At 36.1% G+C, this 18,288-nt stretch overlaps 1 protein-coding gene across 1 annotated transcript in view; it reads left to right on the plus strand.

Annotated features, from left to right (window-relative positions):
* The window catches only part of LOC120625120 (paired box protein Pax-6-like), a 75,109-nt gene that overhangs the window by 44,683 nt on the left and 12,138 nt on the right, over positions 1-18,288 (plus strand). Inside the window, exon 5 of the mRNA XM_039892061.1 lies at positions 1,369-1,630. Within this exon, the coding sequence (XP_039747995.1) occupies positions 1,369-1,630 (262 nt within the window). The remainder of the gene's footprint in view (positions 1-1,368; positions 1,631-18,288) is intronic.

Here is an 18,288-nt window from a genome sequence, read left to right on the forward strand (position 1 = left end):
TGGAGTCCACCAATCTGCACTGGGCCAGCGTGGTGGACTACGGCATTTACCCCTTCTCATTGTGGCTGGTAGTGGGATGATGGAATGGTGTTATCACCATTCTATGATGAATAGAATAAAGTATTACATAATACTGGCTGTACCCGCTATGCTGTAGTTTTGGTTTAGTTTCCGTTCCGATTTTTAGTAAAAAAAGTGAACATTTACAAACTCCACGTAGTAAAACCTTTCTACGTTTCCAACCCCAAAGATTTTTTAAATAGCGTCCGTGTATCTAAAGTTATGTGGTTTCTCTTATGTTTGATTATTAAAATCGCTTATTTTAAAATAAATATGTATACGGTTTTTATAAGACTTGGCGTTTGCATCTATAGGCATTGCTAAAATACTCTGTTTTATGACCTTCAGGCTTTTTATTCCCCATTTCAGGGCACAGGCCTCCTCTCATACACTACAGAGATATTCATAATAATAATAATAAATGTAGGTACCTACGCGTTTATCGCTACATCTTGTGAGCGCGATACCTAGTTTCTAGAAAAAAAAAAGGTTGATTTTAATGGGGTATTTTACCACGGCAGAATCTCTATTACTAAGCCTCCGCTGTCCGTCTGCTCGTCCGTCTGTTCGTCCGTCTATCTTAGAGGCGGTAATATGTTGAGATTTGTATAGTTCACAGAATGTGTGTTTCTATTGCCACCATAACTAAAAAAAGTCGCAAATTATACAAACACTTATGTTGTTTTTTTTTTGGCAGTAATAATATATGGCTCCAAAACATGGACGCTAACAATTGGTCTCATAAGAAAGCTTAGAATACCTCAGCGGGCGATGGAAAGAACTCCGACTATTCCAGCATAGTATAGTTAAATTAGGAATGAGGCGACCAGTAAAAGAATCAGAGCTATATCGGTAGCTTTGGTGGTATTGGTGGGTCAGCGAAATGCTAAGCTGCAATGGCAGTGTGTGTGGCACATAGGAAAACCAACGGACAATGAGCTCCCGAGATGCTGGAGTGGCGACTTTTTACAAGAAAGCGTAGCTATGGTAGACCCCTGTCGAGGGCGGACGACATACACGAGCACAGAGTCACTATATACAAGCGACACATACAGCCTGTGGACCTTACCAAAGACTTCCAGCAGTGGACGTCCTGCGTTTGAGAAGATAGTAATTAAGTTCTAATCACATCAGACTTACTGATGTTTCATTCGTTACTGAACACAGACCTCCTCCTTTATAGAATATACACATATAAAACTTTTTACATTTTTTTAGAGAAACATATAAAATAAGCCCAGCACGCTGCTCCAATGTGTGCTAGAATGTAAGCACTTAAGCCTTTAATAATTCTCTTCTCTCCACTAGGTGTCCTCAATCAACCGAGTACTCCGAAATCTAGCAGCCCAAAAGGAGAAGTCCAGTAGCCAGCAATCACCGACCGACTGTTCCACGCCGGTATACGAGAGGTTACGACTACTGGGCACACCGGGGTCTGCGCCCGCGTGGCCGAGGACTCCGTGGCCGACGCAAATAGACACACGGACACCACCCTACCAGCTGCACAGCTTAAGTCCTGGGCCACAAGCAATTGCGTGCAACGGCACTGAACTACCGATATTAAAAAAGGGTAAGTGCTTAAACAATTTAGATATACTACACCACGTTCTCTGCTAGCCTGGTACCTACAGTCCTAATTATCGTCAGCCTATTTAAAAACCGACTACCGGCCAGACTTTTTGGCTTAACTACTAGGAGCCAAAAGTCCATAGCTGGGCTAGAAGGGATTAACGCCCTGCACGCTGATATAACTTATAATTCGGGTTGATGGTCTTTAAACATTTTTATGATTGAAACAACACTAGTTTCCATGCATCGAGTTGGTACTGAGAATATCTTAAGAGAACACACCAATTACTAACTACGTTTTTAGTCTGATATGATCGAACTCTGAACCCACCTATTCCATGGCTAAGGCAAATAGGCACATCTATGTACCTACAATTTTTTTTTATTATTCCGCTACAAGGTCGTCCTTGACTGCAATTCCACCTGGTGTTAAGTGATGATGCTGTCTAAGATGGTGATGGAATAGGTTTCTACGTGACATCGCACCTGAACACTGAATCGCTTAGCGACACGTCTCTGTCGGTAGGGTAACTATCCACGGCCAAAGCCTCACACCAGACCAGACCAGAGAAAATTTCGAAATTATAAATTCCCAAATCGCCCCTGCTGGGAAACGAACCCGGGACCTCCTACTTAAATTCACAGCGCTCAGCGATGCGCCCAGAAGGTCGACAAACATGTAACATAAATGAGAATATAAATATGCTACTTGAATTTTTTAATGAATAACATATAGGAGAATATCTTTATTTATTTTTTAATTGGATCGGTAATAATTATTAATACCTATGTCAAGCAACAAAAAAAATCTTCCCCCAAAAAAACAAGAATTCATAACCACGAGTGTCCGCAGACGGGAATAATTAAAACAAAAAACCACCAAAAAGGGCAGACAATCCGCAACAGCCGGTCACACTGTCTGGGTAAAACACAACTTTTTTCCCGGCGTTTTGATAGTCGATTTGCGGCACCCCCCTTCAGGGTAGGGGGGGCATCCCGCCTCCGGTACCGTCAAAAACATTACTCTGCTCATCCGCTTGGAAGATTTAATTTTCATTTTTATCTCAAACATCCCCCTTTGTAGTGGTCGGCTGTAGTCTGTATCCAATTAGGTGGCTTTGAACATTTTTCTGGAAGTCCGTAAAGATGGAGTTATGGAATTTTTAATTTCGATACTTTACCATTTATTGAATACCGCGTTACAAGCCGCTTTAATGCAAATCAGTACGCATCATTCATTGGAATTTTGAATAAGGTGTTGCTATAGACTTTTTATGTTGGTTTTATTTTTTATATTTTAGACGAACTAGGATTCAGTAGGCTGTGTCATTTTGCTATGTCGCTTTGTCACGCATTTACTTTTCTGCTGGAAAAGATGTTCACATTCATAGTTAGAAAAAGGTAAAAAAAGAAAAATATTTTTTTTAAATTTTTTTTTTTACTTTTTTACGCCATAAATTAAAAATCGCCATAAATAAAGGTCCTCATCGTTCAAAGTATGTTATACAATTTATTATGTTTCTTTGTTTACAATTTTGACGATAATCTAGTGACTGCACTAAATATATTTTCCTTTAATGAGCAAAAGTGAAATTAATTTCCACTAAAATATGTTTACCAAATGCTTTTAAAGATAATAACGACAAATTTTATTAAAAACATCAAGGAATCCTCACACCATGCTTTTCAAAGAAAATCTCTAAGAACAATGAAAATTAAAGAAAAACCACAGAAGATATTACTAACTACCTTTACGGACAATTTTGGGAGCTAAAATTGTCATAGATAACATATAATTAAGGCGAGCACACATTCTTTATGTGATAACAGCTACTTCAAACCTTACGAAAATCTTTTAACCACACCTCAAGTGTTCAAGTGCTTTAAAAGTCAACAGCTAAAGGTTTGAGACATAATGTCACTCTAATAGAACAGAACCTGTTGTTTGTTACGCGAACCGTGAAAGCTGCCGGCAAATAGGTAACACGATACCTCACCACTAGATTAGGTGTCTTAGAACTATTTTATTGCTAGAGAAAAATAATATTTTTGCATATTATATATCATGTTATACGAATAACAATGATATAATTTATTGGCGCTTATAGACTAGTGGTTATAGCTTCGGTCTCTCTTTCGGAAGAGGCATAGTTCGATCCCCAGCGCGCAACTCGTAACTCTCGGTGATATTTAATAATACATTGCTATATATTTAATTGCCTAAAAATAACCTATTAGCGGGGAAAGAAAACTTCTTAAGGTAACCTACATACCTGAGAGTTCTCCATAATGTTCTCAAAGACGTGTGAAGTCCACCAATAAGCAGGCCAGAATGGTGGAGTAGTACTTGGGTACTCCTTCTTATTCTGAGGAGACCCGTGTGTATAACTTTTCCTAAAAGGCGTGGAAAGTCTACCATCCGCACTAAACTAGTATTTTATTTAAGACCCGTGAAGTTGACCGGTTAATGGTTAATAATATTGATGAATGATAATTTTACAAGCTGATTATTAGCTTCACCTGTATGTTTGTAACCGACTCCTTTGGAGTTGATGTTTACCATCTTAAATCTATCTGGTAAGGTTTTGCCAGCGTTCGCAATGTACGCTCACAGAAATGTTTCTTCGTATTTCTCTCCTTTAAAATTCATGTTTTTGATATAAACCTATCTCTTGAATCACACTATCAAATGTTGAATACTGCATTAAAATCCATTGCGTAGTTTAATAGATCGACTTCTGTTTTATACTATTCAAAGATTTGTAGTGGTGTGCTAATAAAGATAATAAATAAATAATAGCGACTGGCTAAATACGAATACCAATAATAAAATGATGCTAAAACGTCTTGAATGTAAAATTAAAGGATTTAATCAAAATACTCGTAGACATATATCCTAAGGTTATATCCACTTTCAACCTTTCTATCGGCTTCGTACGCTCAGGTTACTTTTTAAAGATCGAAGAAGAAGAAGTAGTAAAGATGCCTCCGCACGAGCTCTAAGTACAATTTCTGTTACACAGAATTGTATTGTTGCCTATAGTGTTTTATTGCAATAAAGTTTTTTTTTCTGTTCTATTCTTAATATTCATTTTATAATGAATTTCATATATTTATTTAATAGGTATTCAAGGCCAAATCAATATTACATTTTTTCGAGCAGCCAAACATACAAGGTCAAAGAACAGGGAGTTACGGATAAATCCGTTTTGCAAAACTAAATAAACCTTCCGAATAAAGGGAGCGTAGTGATAAATAGCGAGAGAAAGAGGCAAGAGACACGCGGAATTCACAAGAAAGACAGAGACAGAAATAAGTCTGCTCTCTTAAGATAAGGCGAAGAAAAATGTCGCGCGATATTTATTCCCAGGGTTCCGTAACAAATGGTTATTATGGGGTTCCGTAGTAGTAAATTAGTAAGATGTATCGTTTGTTGAATATTTATTGGTGCGGTGACCGCCGGGGTCGACAAATGGGCTGGACTGGTGACTTATGTCCAACTTGGACTTTGAGGTGCTACTAATGTAATGTATCTGAAGCCAATGTGTCTATTAGGTTACATTAGCTGCACTGGATTACCGCAGGGTCACCATAAAGCCTGTTAAGGACCCCCACGCACAGGTCTCCTACATTTGTAAGTGGATTCTAGAACATAGACCCACCATGCTGCACCAATGCGGCTTGTCGATCTTTAACGATTATTTCGACATTTTTGTGATAATAACTGGGACCAAAGTGTAGGGAATAATTTCCGAAATCTACGCTGGTAGGTACAAAGAATTATTGTACAGAGAAACCTAAGTATAAATGCAGCCTGAACTAGTCAACCTTCTTGGTGCAGTGGTAAACGAAGATGCAAGTCCTGGATTCGATCAATAGCATTGGCAATTACCTAGGAAATGTTCCAATTTTAAAAGCTCATCTGGTCCCTCTAAAACTTCAACCCGCTATCATTTTATATCAAATTTTGCAAACAAATAATGATCATTTTCAACCTAAAAAATTTACTTATTAGACTAAGAAACCAAACGTCAGTCAGGGAATCTAAACTATGAAAAACTCAGTCATATAATATATACTACATTTTTATTTAATTTATTCTATTAAGTGAAAGGCAGTGAAGGAAAACGTTGAAAGGAAACCTGCATGCCTGAGAGTTCCCCAGTACGTTCTCAAAGGCGTGTGAAGGTCTACCAATCCCCTTGGCGTGGCATGTCTACGGTCTTTAAGCCCTTCTCTTTCTGAGAGGAGACTCTTACCCATAGTGAGACGGTAAAGGGTTAATATGATGATGATTACTGAGCAATGCCTATTAATTTCTTTTTTGTGGAGATGCGTTAAACTTTTAAACATGTCGGTATTGCTAAAAATCATTCCTGAATACAATAAATGAAATTATCTATCTCTATATATATATAAAAGAGAAAGTGTGTGGATATTTTCCGTATAGGCTCCGAAACGGCTGGACCGATTTCAATGAAACTTTCAGGGAATCTCCGGATTGACCTGGCGAGTAATCCTGTAAAGTTTGGTGACGATCGGAGCACTCCTATTTTTGAACTGTCAAACTGTCAAATACAGCTTTTATTTAGTATGATGATATTCTGTTGTTGGTTATACATGGGTGTAGATAATGATCTTCACCCGCTCGAGAAAAGATAAAAGAAAATGAATACGGAGAGAAATAAATGATTTAATATATTATGAGACTTAAATTAAAAATTTAATGATGTAAGTTTATTGTATAAATAAAATAAAGCATAATCTAGCCCGGCGAAGCGGGCTGGGTACGCCAGTTATTAATTTCATTTATTTGCATTTAACATGGGTTACATAATATGTGGTAAATAGGTATAAAATAAAATTGATCCAAGCATGTTTTGCCACAAAGGTGTGCAAAATTTTTTACGGATACAAATCCATGCAATTAGGCAATTTATTTGTATTTAAGCTTAATTCATTTAGTTTCAGTTTCAATAGTAATATTAGGTAAATGTCATCTTCTAACTAAACTGGTATTAAGAATATGTACTAGGAATAAAAGAACAAATCCAATCGAATCTCCATATCCACGGTATCTCTTGGCAGGCGTTGCGGGACAAACAAAAAATATTATGTTATAACTCCGCAACTCAGATTCGACACCCACTTGAATATAAAGTGTCGCATAACACATTCATCTACAAATGGAGATTTGTATACTTATGCAGAGATGTTACTAGCTTTTTCGACGCAACTTTCCCCACTTCGATTTGGTTTTATGGTTAAAATTGCATGTGTACTCTTTGACTCTTTAACTATCTCCGTTGTTGCGTGAAAGGAAGACAAACAAACGAACACTACTTTGCATTTATAAAATTAGTTGGATAATTAACATGGTTGCAACTGAAAAAGTAGAATATTTGACGAATAAACGTAGGTATATGAAGAAATTCACATATTTACAAACAAAAGCATGCTTTAGGCATAAACTTTTAGTACTTTTTTGAGATAGCATCCTTAGGTGGTTAAAGGATTGTTTCTCACAATAGATTTAGAAAACACTCCGCATATTTTATAAAGAAAAAAAAAATAACAAGAAATTACGAACCCACTTCTCTCTTCTTTCACGTCCTGAGAAAAAATTAAAAGAATATATTTTTTTAACCTATTTTGAAAGAGCGTAATCACACAAAGATCCGTTATACTTTTACTTTTTACATTTAATCTATTATAATACATACAGTAGATGTTTTAATAGAAACATACTGTACATAAGTGCTTATATCCAAATAGCGGCGCCGACTCGTATGTGTACATGCGGCGGCGAGTTCAAAGTGCGGCTCCAACCCTTTGATCTGCCACACGGACTACGGGTTAGGTATACGGTATACCTACGTTAGACACAGCCCTTCTATTTTGGTATACCGTCTTAGTGTTTGTTTGAAGTATGAATGCTTTATAGGATTAAAACGTGTGTCGGTATGAAATGATATATTATTGTAGGTCTTATTATATGGTTATGTTTCAAGGGGCTTTAAACACACAGATTTGAACACAGATTTTCAAATGGTTGGCAAGAAAGAGGTTTATTTTTTATTGGAGTTATTGACGGACTCACATCATCATCAGCAAACTATTAACCTTCGACTGCTGAGCACAGACGTGTTACAGTTGGTCGTGAGCATTGCCGAGCCAGTGACTACCGGACGCTATTAGCAGGTCCTACAAGTGGCGACGAGGATGGGATCTGCTGATAGCGTCCCCTAGTCATTGGATCCTATAGGGTCCACCACGCTGGCCCAGGTCGGATTGGTGGACTACGGCCTTTACCCCTTGTCATTGTGGGAGGAGACCCGTATACCACAAAATCAAGAAGAAGATGAAGAAGAAAAAGTCTTTATTGCACATACAAATATAAAACCAGGTTTACAAAAAAATAAAAAAAACGATAATATACATATGCACAAAGGCGGCCTTATCGCTTGAAGCGATCTCCTCCGGACAACCTTTGGTTGAAGAAACGTATTAGAGAAAACGGGATCAAATGGTTTGAATCACTGTATCTCTTTATACTGTGATAATAGGGTGAGGATATGTAAAAAGATTTTATTGTATTATTGTTTAAACAATTTGAAATTAAACGTTTAATGCAGTAGCGGTACATAAAACCGCTAACGGGAACAAAGCACCGGATACACAAACACTATGAAACTCGCCGAAAGACCCTCAGACCTCGCAAACACACGCAAAATAGCAATTAAATCTGCCTTCATTACATATCACCCTTTCAGCGGTTATACGTTTCACTAAATAGGGTGCGTTTACAAAAGAAACTCGCTAATTTCAATTTCATTTAGGTAATTCAAAATAATAATAATAATAGATCTACGCAATTCAAAGCACAAGCCTTTTTTCTAAAGAAAAGTCATATATTAAAACGAGCCATTTTCTTCACACAGTAGGTATATTTCGTGTACCTATCTCAAAAACGGCATTAACGATTTGTATATATACCTAGATTATATATTAACATGAGAATTTGCATAATAATTTTCTAGTATGCAATTTTACATGTAGGTATGTATTATGATTTTTTTTTTTATTTAATAAATATACTACGACAATAGGTACACATATCGCCATCAAGCACCAAAGTAGCTTGTGTTATGGGTACTAAGCTAGCTGGTTAAGATAGCTGTTTAGAAATAAGTTTCGTTATGATTATTTTATTTTTGTAATTTAATTTTTCTCTTCTTTTGTTGAAAAAACACGATTTTACAAAAGCAATGCACGATTTCACAAAAAAGGTTAACAGGTGAATATATCGATCCATAGAATTAACTATTCTTAATTTCCTCTAACTATACCCTTGAATGGAAACTATAGGATACAATCTAAAATCTTCCAGGTACCTACAATGTCGCACATTTCCACAGTTGAGTAAAAACCAAAAGCATAAAAAACAATCTTTGTAACGAATCGAACGCGTGGGCAATTGACACTCGCAAATATTCGCGCACACTTCGAAATCCCCAGCTGTTATGATTACATATCCACAAATACACAGCTAGGCCATCTATAGAAAACCATCTAAATATTACACTAATGACAGACCAATAACGATACTAATGCGCAAATTACTCATTCGAATAATCAAACAAATAAACACTTTAGGATGCACCGTGCGCGGCCGAACGCGGCTCACAAAGGGTTGGCGGGCAATAACGCATGAAACAGGATTATAAAACATGAAAATGTTCGTTAAAGGGCGGTTTGGGCCCCCTCGACTCCTCTACGTGTAATTATACTCTGTTAATTTGCCTATACGCATTGCGTGGCCTACACCTACTCGATAAGTTTGGCATCATTTAGACATTTAATAATTGATATTATATATATAGGTATACTTTTTTAATTTGGTAACTTCTTCTTGTGTACAGCCCTAAAGTCTAAGTGTTTTTTTTTCCTTTCCTTTGTTGGGTTGCCTGGCAGAGATCGCTTTTTAGCGATATTGTGTGTTCATAATTTTATTTCTATTAGGTGTTCAATAAAGTGTAAGTATTTTCATTTCATTTCATCAATCATTAAATATCTTTAAATCGCGGTTAAAAGACTATTTCCTGTCTAGTATGTAGTAAAATATCTATGTAATTTTATGTGTATGTTTAAATAGTAATATGTATTTAAGTTTATATATTGATATATGTATGGATATTTATATACATATATATAAATATATATGTTTTAACTATTTATATGAAGTATAAGTATGTATTGTATATGTAATGTATATAATTAGTACAATTTGGGTATTGCACTATCCCGTTTTATTTATCTAATATGTTTCTTTAACCAAAGGTTGTCTGGTGGAGATCCCTTCAAGCGATAAGGCCGCCTTTGTGCATTTGTGTATTATGGTTTTTTTGTTAACCTGGCTTTCTTTTTGTATGTGCAATAAAGACTTTTTCTTCTTCTTCTTTATTTCATATGACACGACTTAGGATAGGAGATATCTTCTCGTTAAAGTCTCAATGAGACAAAAGTGTTTCGCAAATAAATAAATATACTGCGACAATAGTCACATAACATTCTAGCCCCAAAGTAAGCGTAGCTTGTGTTTTTTTTTTTTCATATGTGTTGCTTCCTTTTTTCCTTCGACATTAGGATCGAAGACTGTTCTAGGTCGGTACTCAAATATGCTACGTGATAGCATTCTGGTTTTTTTTTTTATGCAACTTCTACATTGTGCAGAGTCTACAACCGGGTACCTACTACAATATCTTAAATATTAAGACCTTACATACATATTTTTTTATATTTTATTAATTTAAATACGTTAACTTTTTTTTTTTTTTCTATTATAATTTTTTTTTTTTTTTTTACATATGTATATATTTCTCTTTTTCTCCCTCCATTTTCTGTCTTTGTTAATTACATAGTTACTTGTGTTGCTTGTGTTGCGTAGCTTGTGTTATGGGTACTTAAATGACTGATGAATTGGGCCAGCGTGGTATACGGCCTTAACCCCTTCTCATTGTGGGAGGAAACCCGTGCCCTGTGGTTGGCTTATAATGGGTTTATAGCAAAGAAAATAACCCCATTAAAAACAGACGATAGTTTTTTTTTTAATGAAAAAGCATGCTTAAAGTTACATTGACTAGAATTAAGGTCGGCCCACAACCGGCACCGGTCCTATCAGAATTCCACCTTTCTGGGAAAGTCCGAATTGGTAGCTTTACACGCCTTTGAGAACATTTCGGAGAACTCTCATGCATACAGGTTTCCAAGTTAGTTAGTTTAAAGTTATTTTATGTTGGCTGAACAAGGCGCTGCCTCAGCTTGAGAAAGATGTATAGGTAATATTAATTAATATACCTGATGATATTGTTGTCAAGGGGTAACTAGTTAAAAAAGCTTTCAATTTCTTGCAGTATTTGCTTTTATCCCCTTTGTTTGGAAGAAATCGCTATGACGATAAGATCCTGCCTACTCGCTATATTGCTTTTGCATTTTTTTTTATTTTTCTCTGTGATGTACCTACTACTATTTGACGGCCGACTGGCGTAGTGGGCAGCGACTCTGCTTTCTGAGTCCTAGGACGGGGGTTCGATTCCCACAACTGGAAAATGTTTGTGTGATGAACATGATTGTTTTTCACTGTCTGGGTGTTTATCTGTATATTATAGGTATTTATATGTATTATATTCATAAAAATATTCAAAAGATATCTTGGTACCCATAACACAAGCTACGCTTACTTTGGGGCTAGATGGCGATGTGTGTATTGTCGTAGGATATTTATTAATTTATTTATTTTATTTATTTATTTACTATATCAAAGTTCGTATAAAAATTAAATATCATTTATTCCGCCATAATAAAGTATCGCATTATTGCAAAACTAACAAATAAGACGTCATGGAATTTAGACAAAAAGAAAAAAAAAATTCTGACTCTCCGAGGCCAGGCACCCTTTACTTAAGTCTAACATATTTTAAGTTGGACTGAACTGGGCGCTGACTCAGATTGAAGATGATGTATAATAAGTATATATTTTGATCATTTATTGGGTGACATTGCTGTCGAGACTCGAGAGCTAACCAGTAGTGTAAAAAAAAAGCTGTGAATTCAGTTTAGAGATTGTACAACAGAATCAGCAAGCAGCAATCGTTTTACCTTAGGATTTTATCTCGTTCCGTGTATATGCATACAGCGCGCTCCATATGTGATGCGTCCGTACGTACTGTATACTGTAGTGTATAATTATACACGGGTTGTTTACGCGGTGCGCGCATCAGGGCGGCACTAACGCGGCCCCGCCCACCGACGCTTTTTACCGCATTATTTTACCGTACACCGTAATATCTACAACGTATACTGCCGACGGATACGGATATACGAGTATGTAGCTTAGAGCTTTACTTTGGTAAAAAGCTGCCGAGTTTCTCGGCTTCTTCTCTGTAGAATCTACTTTCCGAACCTGTGGTAGGTAAAGTCACTACATATTTGCATTACTTGACGTTTCAAAAAGTAAAGTAGGCCTACTTGAAATCAATAAATTTTTAATTTGAATTTGCTAGCAGCAGTATAATTTTGAAATTACAGTTTGTATAACATACGACATACCTTGACGTCACTAAAAGGATTGTAATTTAAAAACAAAAGCTTCAACAGTACTTATTGAAATAATACCTAATGGCTTAATACAGGTTTTAATTAATCCTAGGAGTCCCTAATGGTTTAGGGGAATTCAATTAAAAAAAAACATTTCACCAACACTTAGGTGACAATTATTAAAAGTACTATCAAAGTTAGTAAGGTAAGTAACGCCTAATCTAAGTATATTTCTAGGCATACATCCTAGAGTATCCCTAGAGAAGGCGTTACTTATTTAGGCATTACCTTTGTCGTCGTTAGTAAAAACGAGCATAAGTAGCCAGTTGTCTAAATTGCGTTGTGTAGACTTAAAATAATAATATAAATAATAATAAATGCTTTTATTTGAAGCCAAATACCCATATATGACAAAAATTAACAAAAAAATAAAACAGTAAACATAAACAAATGAAGGAACGAATACTATACTATCAATTAAATCAAAATAAAATTACAATTATAATAAAAAAATATACAGGTATATATACGAATCAAATGGCTTTCTTTAAAATATTAAATGATGAACATCACCTTGATTTGCTATGAAGTCCTTCACAGATAAAAAAAATGTGTTATTCCTCATTACACGATTAAGTAATATTTTCTCGAAATAAACACTTACTACCGCTTTTATAAACAGTGAGGTTTTCTTATTTATTAAAATACTGTATTAAAACAAATAATAGGTACCTATATGCGGTAACTAACAATTTTCTAAGTGGCAGTCTTTAGGTACTTGGAGCTAACAACATTCTGAAATCGAATCGCAGTCATGAACGCCTCTCGAAGTCGCCTTTATTTTGAAGACGAAAAGGCTTGTAAATAATTTCGCATACGACATGACAAATGTCATTTAGCAGTCCAGTCACGCGTCGGCCATTTTGAGAAAAGCGCGGGAAAAGCGCCGCTCGAGCGCGCAGGTGTTCCGTAACCGATACCGACGCGATCAGCATTTTAATACGGGGATTATATTTCAATAAATTTTCATGGCTTTCTGATAAAAGCGTATGAAAGTTAATATTTTTACTGGATACGCTTAAATCATAACACATTTATCACCGGATTCTCGTTTATATTTTATTTTAAAAACCTACTTATTTATAACGATTCATATTTATTAAACATTAAGAAATTTAAAGAGCCTAAACCAGCGAGTAAAGAAGCATCATCTTACCATACTTTAGATCCTACACAATATAATAAACGAGAAAGTGTGTATCTTTGTAACTCAATCACGCCAAAACGGCGAAACGGATTTGGATGAAATTTGGTATGCATGTAGTCTTTGATATGGAAAAGAACATAGGCTACCTTTTATCCCGATTAGTTAAGAAGTTCCCGAGGGAAAATTGTGTACGAGCTAAGCCTTGGGCAGAAAGCTTTGAAATTTGTTATACATGTCATCTCTGCTATGGAAAAGGACATGTACTTTCTATTCCGATCTCTCAAAGAGTTTCCGTGGTAAGATAAAAAAATTTTAACGAGCGAAGCTTTATACCTAAAATTGCTGCACACTAATAGCTTGTTAATAATGTTATTGATCTTATATAACATTCTAGCTTTCCGCCGCAGACTTCGTCCGTGTGTAATTCGGTTATCATGCTCTAAACGTGTTTTCCCGTAGGAAAAGATGTTTTCCAGCAATTTTTATTACACACTTTAACATTTTTCATTTCTTTTTGGAACCAATTCTGATGTCCACCAACACGAAGTCGCGGGCCGAAGGTAGATTATAAAGACAAAGGATTGTATGTTTGTTACTCAATCACGTCGCAACGATTGAACCGATTTTGCTGAAATTTATTATAGAGATAGATTGTAGTCTGTTATAGCACATAGGCTACTCTTTATCCAGGGAAATAAGAGGGTTCCCGCGGGAATAAAAACCTTAATCCATGCGAATGAAGTCGCGGGTATCAGCTAGTAGGAAATAAAGTAGTTAAACTGCTTTGATCTCGCGGTAAATGCTATGGTACATTGTGTACACAGAGTCAAAACAGTTTATAGACCTCTATACGCTGTCTATATTGTCTAGTCCTATATAACCTTTTGTTGGACCCTTAATGCCGCTTGAAGTAACTATTGCTTTATCTAAGCCGACCTCTTTATTACCATCCTTTCTTTGTAATCTTACGATGATGATGAATTCCTAAAATAACTTGCCTAATCCACAATAATACGTTAGTATATTTATAATAGTGTCGTGGGTCGTCTGGAGAATACAGATCAGTATACAGTTGTCATCTTCCCGTGGGTTTCGTAGGAGACGTCTAAGGGAATCATTCAATCACATTCTACATTCAATCACATTCTACTACTACTGCGATCATCAACCCGTCTACCCAGCGTGGTGATTATTGACAAAACCTTCCGAGCCTTTTAATCCGTCAGTGGTTCATGGTGGTCTTTATTTATTTATTTATTTAAGGAACAATCAACAGGTTACAGCAACATCTCTTAAAAACTAAACAAAATATGAAAAAACATATAAATGTAATATTGTAAACCCACTTAAAGACTGCCACAACTTGCGAATACAAAACTATATTGTCAGTTAGAAGGAGATTTTCTCTAACTAACAGTATAATTTTTGAACGGAATAAACACGGAAATACCACAGTTATAGAATTAAATCGAGGGAACGCGTTGACACCGTAGTCATTTTTATAGTAGGCTATCAACTGACGATGATATCAGATATAAAGAAAATTAGTGAATATTTGTTGACAAATACTGTGATTATTAGTTCCTATACATAAACGTGGTATAACGTCGCGTCGGAGTTATGGAGTGTTTTGTCAAATTTCAACCCAAAGCACCTTTCAAATATAAAAAAAAATCTTCCGATGTTATTACGTGTTTATTTTTAATTTATCTTCTCTCAGACTCATCCCAAATAAGGATAAAGACTGTTAAATTGTAAAATGGGAGATTTTACAATTACCATATTTTGTTTATTTCCGGAAGCCATTAACTAGTCGACAAAATGGTCGGTACTTATATTAGGTATTTAAAATTTTGCGAAAGTTTATCTGCTTGTGTAGATGTTTGTTTACTATCAATGTTCAGCCACTGCACCGATCTTGATCAAAGGCACGCTTGAAATGACCGTGAGATGATTTTTATTCCGGGAAAACTAACGGTTTAACATAGTACAGAAGGCGATGCGTAAAAATGGCGAAATCCCGGGCACAGTTAGTATTGCATACCTGTGGCATAATTTTTTACATTATAATTTATTATTTCCCCATTTTCCCGCCCAAGAAAAAGAAGATGGCCGCCGGAAAATAAACAATGTAGTGTTGCTTATCGCAAAAATGTCACCGCGAACGAAGGAGTACCTACCTACCTATTTCATTCATCGATTCCCCCGAGCCTTCCCTTAAGGGAGTTATGTTTTGTTCCCGGTATATCAGTAGATAGTAGGGTAGATATTTATGGAGAAAATTGTAGATATCTACCCATTATAGCTGGGGATGTCAGGGGTAAACCAGGTACGTGGCTGAGCCTCAAACAAGCTTTTTTGGAACATATGAACGTTTCCAAAAAAGCTTGTTACAATTAAACGTCTGCCATTCAGTTACTTATGCAGTTCGATTCTTTTTGAACGCAACATACGTAATCTAATTTTTGAACGTGTAAATAGTTTTTTTAATTTTAAACGCATTGCGAGTTGTTTAAACAAATTAAACAACTTGCAATGCGTTCAAAATCAACTACTGATACATTCCAAATCAGAACTGAAATCATAGCATATAGGTCTTGCTCCTGGCCGAACCCACAAAACAAGCCTCATTACCTATCAAGTTATAAGCTGTTCTATCCAGAGCCGGCCACAAATTAAAAAAAATATTTTGTGATTTTCGCCTGACAATGAAACTCGACATTCTACCATGCAAAATCCTTTTATTTGGTACGAATTTCCCTAAAAATAATTGATCCACAATCTTTTGGGGTTCGCCATGTTAGAATTAGAATGGTGTCACATGTATTGCCATCTAAACCAAAAGTGTATGCAAAATTTCAGCTCAATTGGTTCGAGATAATTGTTTTAAAATTCAGTTACAAGGATTAACCTAAACAAACTTACGTACAAGCTACAAACATTGCAAGTTAAATAAAAGCTCGTGGAAACAAAATGGTTATTGAAAACTTGGCTGATAAATACCTATTAAAACAATTATTGCAGCAATTACTAGTTATTTTAGTAGCCTTAGTAAGATTAATGATGTAGTATAATCTTAAAAAAAAATATCAGGAAGCTATGCAAGTAATTCAAGGCTTAATTTGCTAAGGTGTAATTTATTATTTCTTCAATCCTTTTACTCCACACCAAACAGATTTTCGGCAATGTAACCCCTACGTTTCGCTCCGAAACCGGAGCATCCTCAGGAGATGTTGACTTTACAATGAATAATTGTTAAGTCAATTGAACAAATTGATTGAAGAAATTATAAATTACACCATACAGATTCTCCTGCTTTTCGCGGAGTATAGCAAATTAAGCTTAATTTTCATAATATATCATGGATTTCCGAAAAGTAACCTGCCTTTATCCAATAATTCGAGGCTGTTTAAAAATGACTTCGTAGTTTTTCTTTTACGCGGGGTGGGACATCCACGGTGATAAGTCAAGTTATTGCTGACGGTATTACATACTGTATCCTAATATAGTACAAACACCCCACCTCGAAAGTAAGAGAACCGTTGTATGAATAGAAATGACGACACAGGGTCTTTTTTGCGATAAGGACTTGCTTTGTTTACTAGCAACTTACTTCGCTGGGAGCTTTTCCTCTTTTTGAAAACACGGAAAAAGTATAAATTACTTATAACTTAGTGTAATCATTGTCAAATTCTTACTGTCGTACTCCGTACTCGTCGTTACAGGTCTCCTCTCAGAATGAAATGGTTTTAATGCGCAGGCCATCTTGGTGTCTAATTTCGGATTTGTAGACTTCGCACGCCTTTCAGAACATTATGAAGGTCTCTCAGCTATGTAGGTTTCCTCGCGATGTTTTGATTCTTCACAGAAAAGTTTAGATGTACCTACACAGATAATAAAACTCGGTCTGCTCAAAAGGGATATTAAAATCATAATATATCACAGCTTCGTCTCTAGTACATTATAGCTCATAAATATTAAATTTTGAATTTCGCACACTAGTTAGGTAAGTACATATACGAGACCTATTTTTTATGGAAATATAAAGATACATTTCCCGAGTACGCGAGTTATTTCCACCCCGTGTCGACTAATTCTGAGTGCCGTCAAATAGAGACACATCTATTATCTGATACGGATCTCAGTATGCCTTCATGAAACATTAATGTTTTCCCGGGACGCCTGACAGATGGGCTCCTGATACAACGAATGTGTATACCACTACCATAACCAATGCCGGGCGAAAATCACCGCTATGCCCTCGAAATAACGGTGCACAGTGTTCGACACAAGTGCTCTTGAAACGGGAATTTTGTTTCGAGGTGTCATATTCGTTCGCGATGAGAAGTGGGTGGGCTTATAATTAAGAAATGAACCTACGTCATCGTGTTACATTGCCTACGCTGAACAAAATTAGAGAGTATTTTAAAATCTCACTGACTAGGTGTTTATATTTTCTCTAGGCCTCTAGGACTAGTTGTTGCCCGCGTCTTCGTTCGCGTGGAAATATTAATGTGTTGCATACTTACACCTCAAAATTTCCACGCGTAGCATAGAATAAAAAAAAAATATTACAAATAAACAAATTAGAAAAACCACAAGGAAAACAGAAATAATATGTACTTAATGTTAATGAGCAATTATGCCATGTGTAATTTTTTTATCATCATCATCATCATCGTATCAACCCATCCCCGGCTCACTACAGGGCATGGGTCACCTCCCACAATGAGAAGGGGTTTAGGCCGTAGTCCACCACGCTGGCCCAGTGCGCATTGCTGGACTCCACACCTTTGAGAACATTATGGAGAACTCTCGGGTATGCAGGTTTCCTCGCGATGTCTTCCTTCGCTGTT

This window comes from Pararge aegeria, chromosome 7 (assembly GCF_905163445.1).
Source record: "Pararge aegeria chromosome 7, ilParAegt1.1, whole genome shotgun sequence".
Classification (NCBI taxonomy): Eukaryota; Metazoa; Arthropoda; class Insecta; order Lepidoptera; family Nymphalidae; genus Pararge; species Pararge aegeria.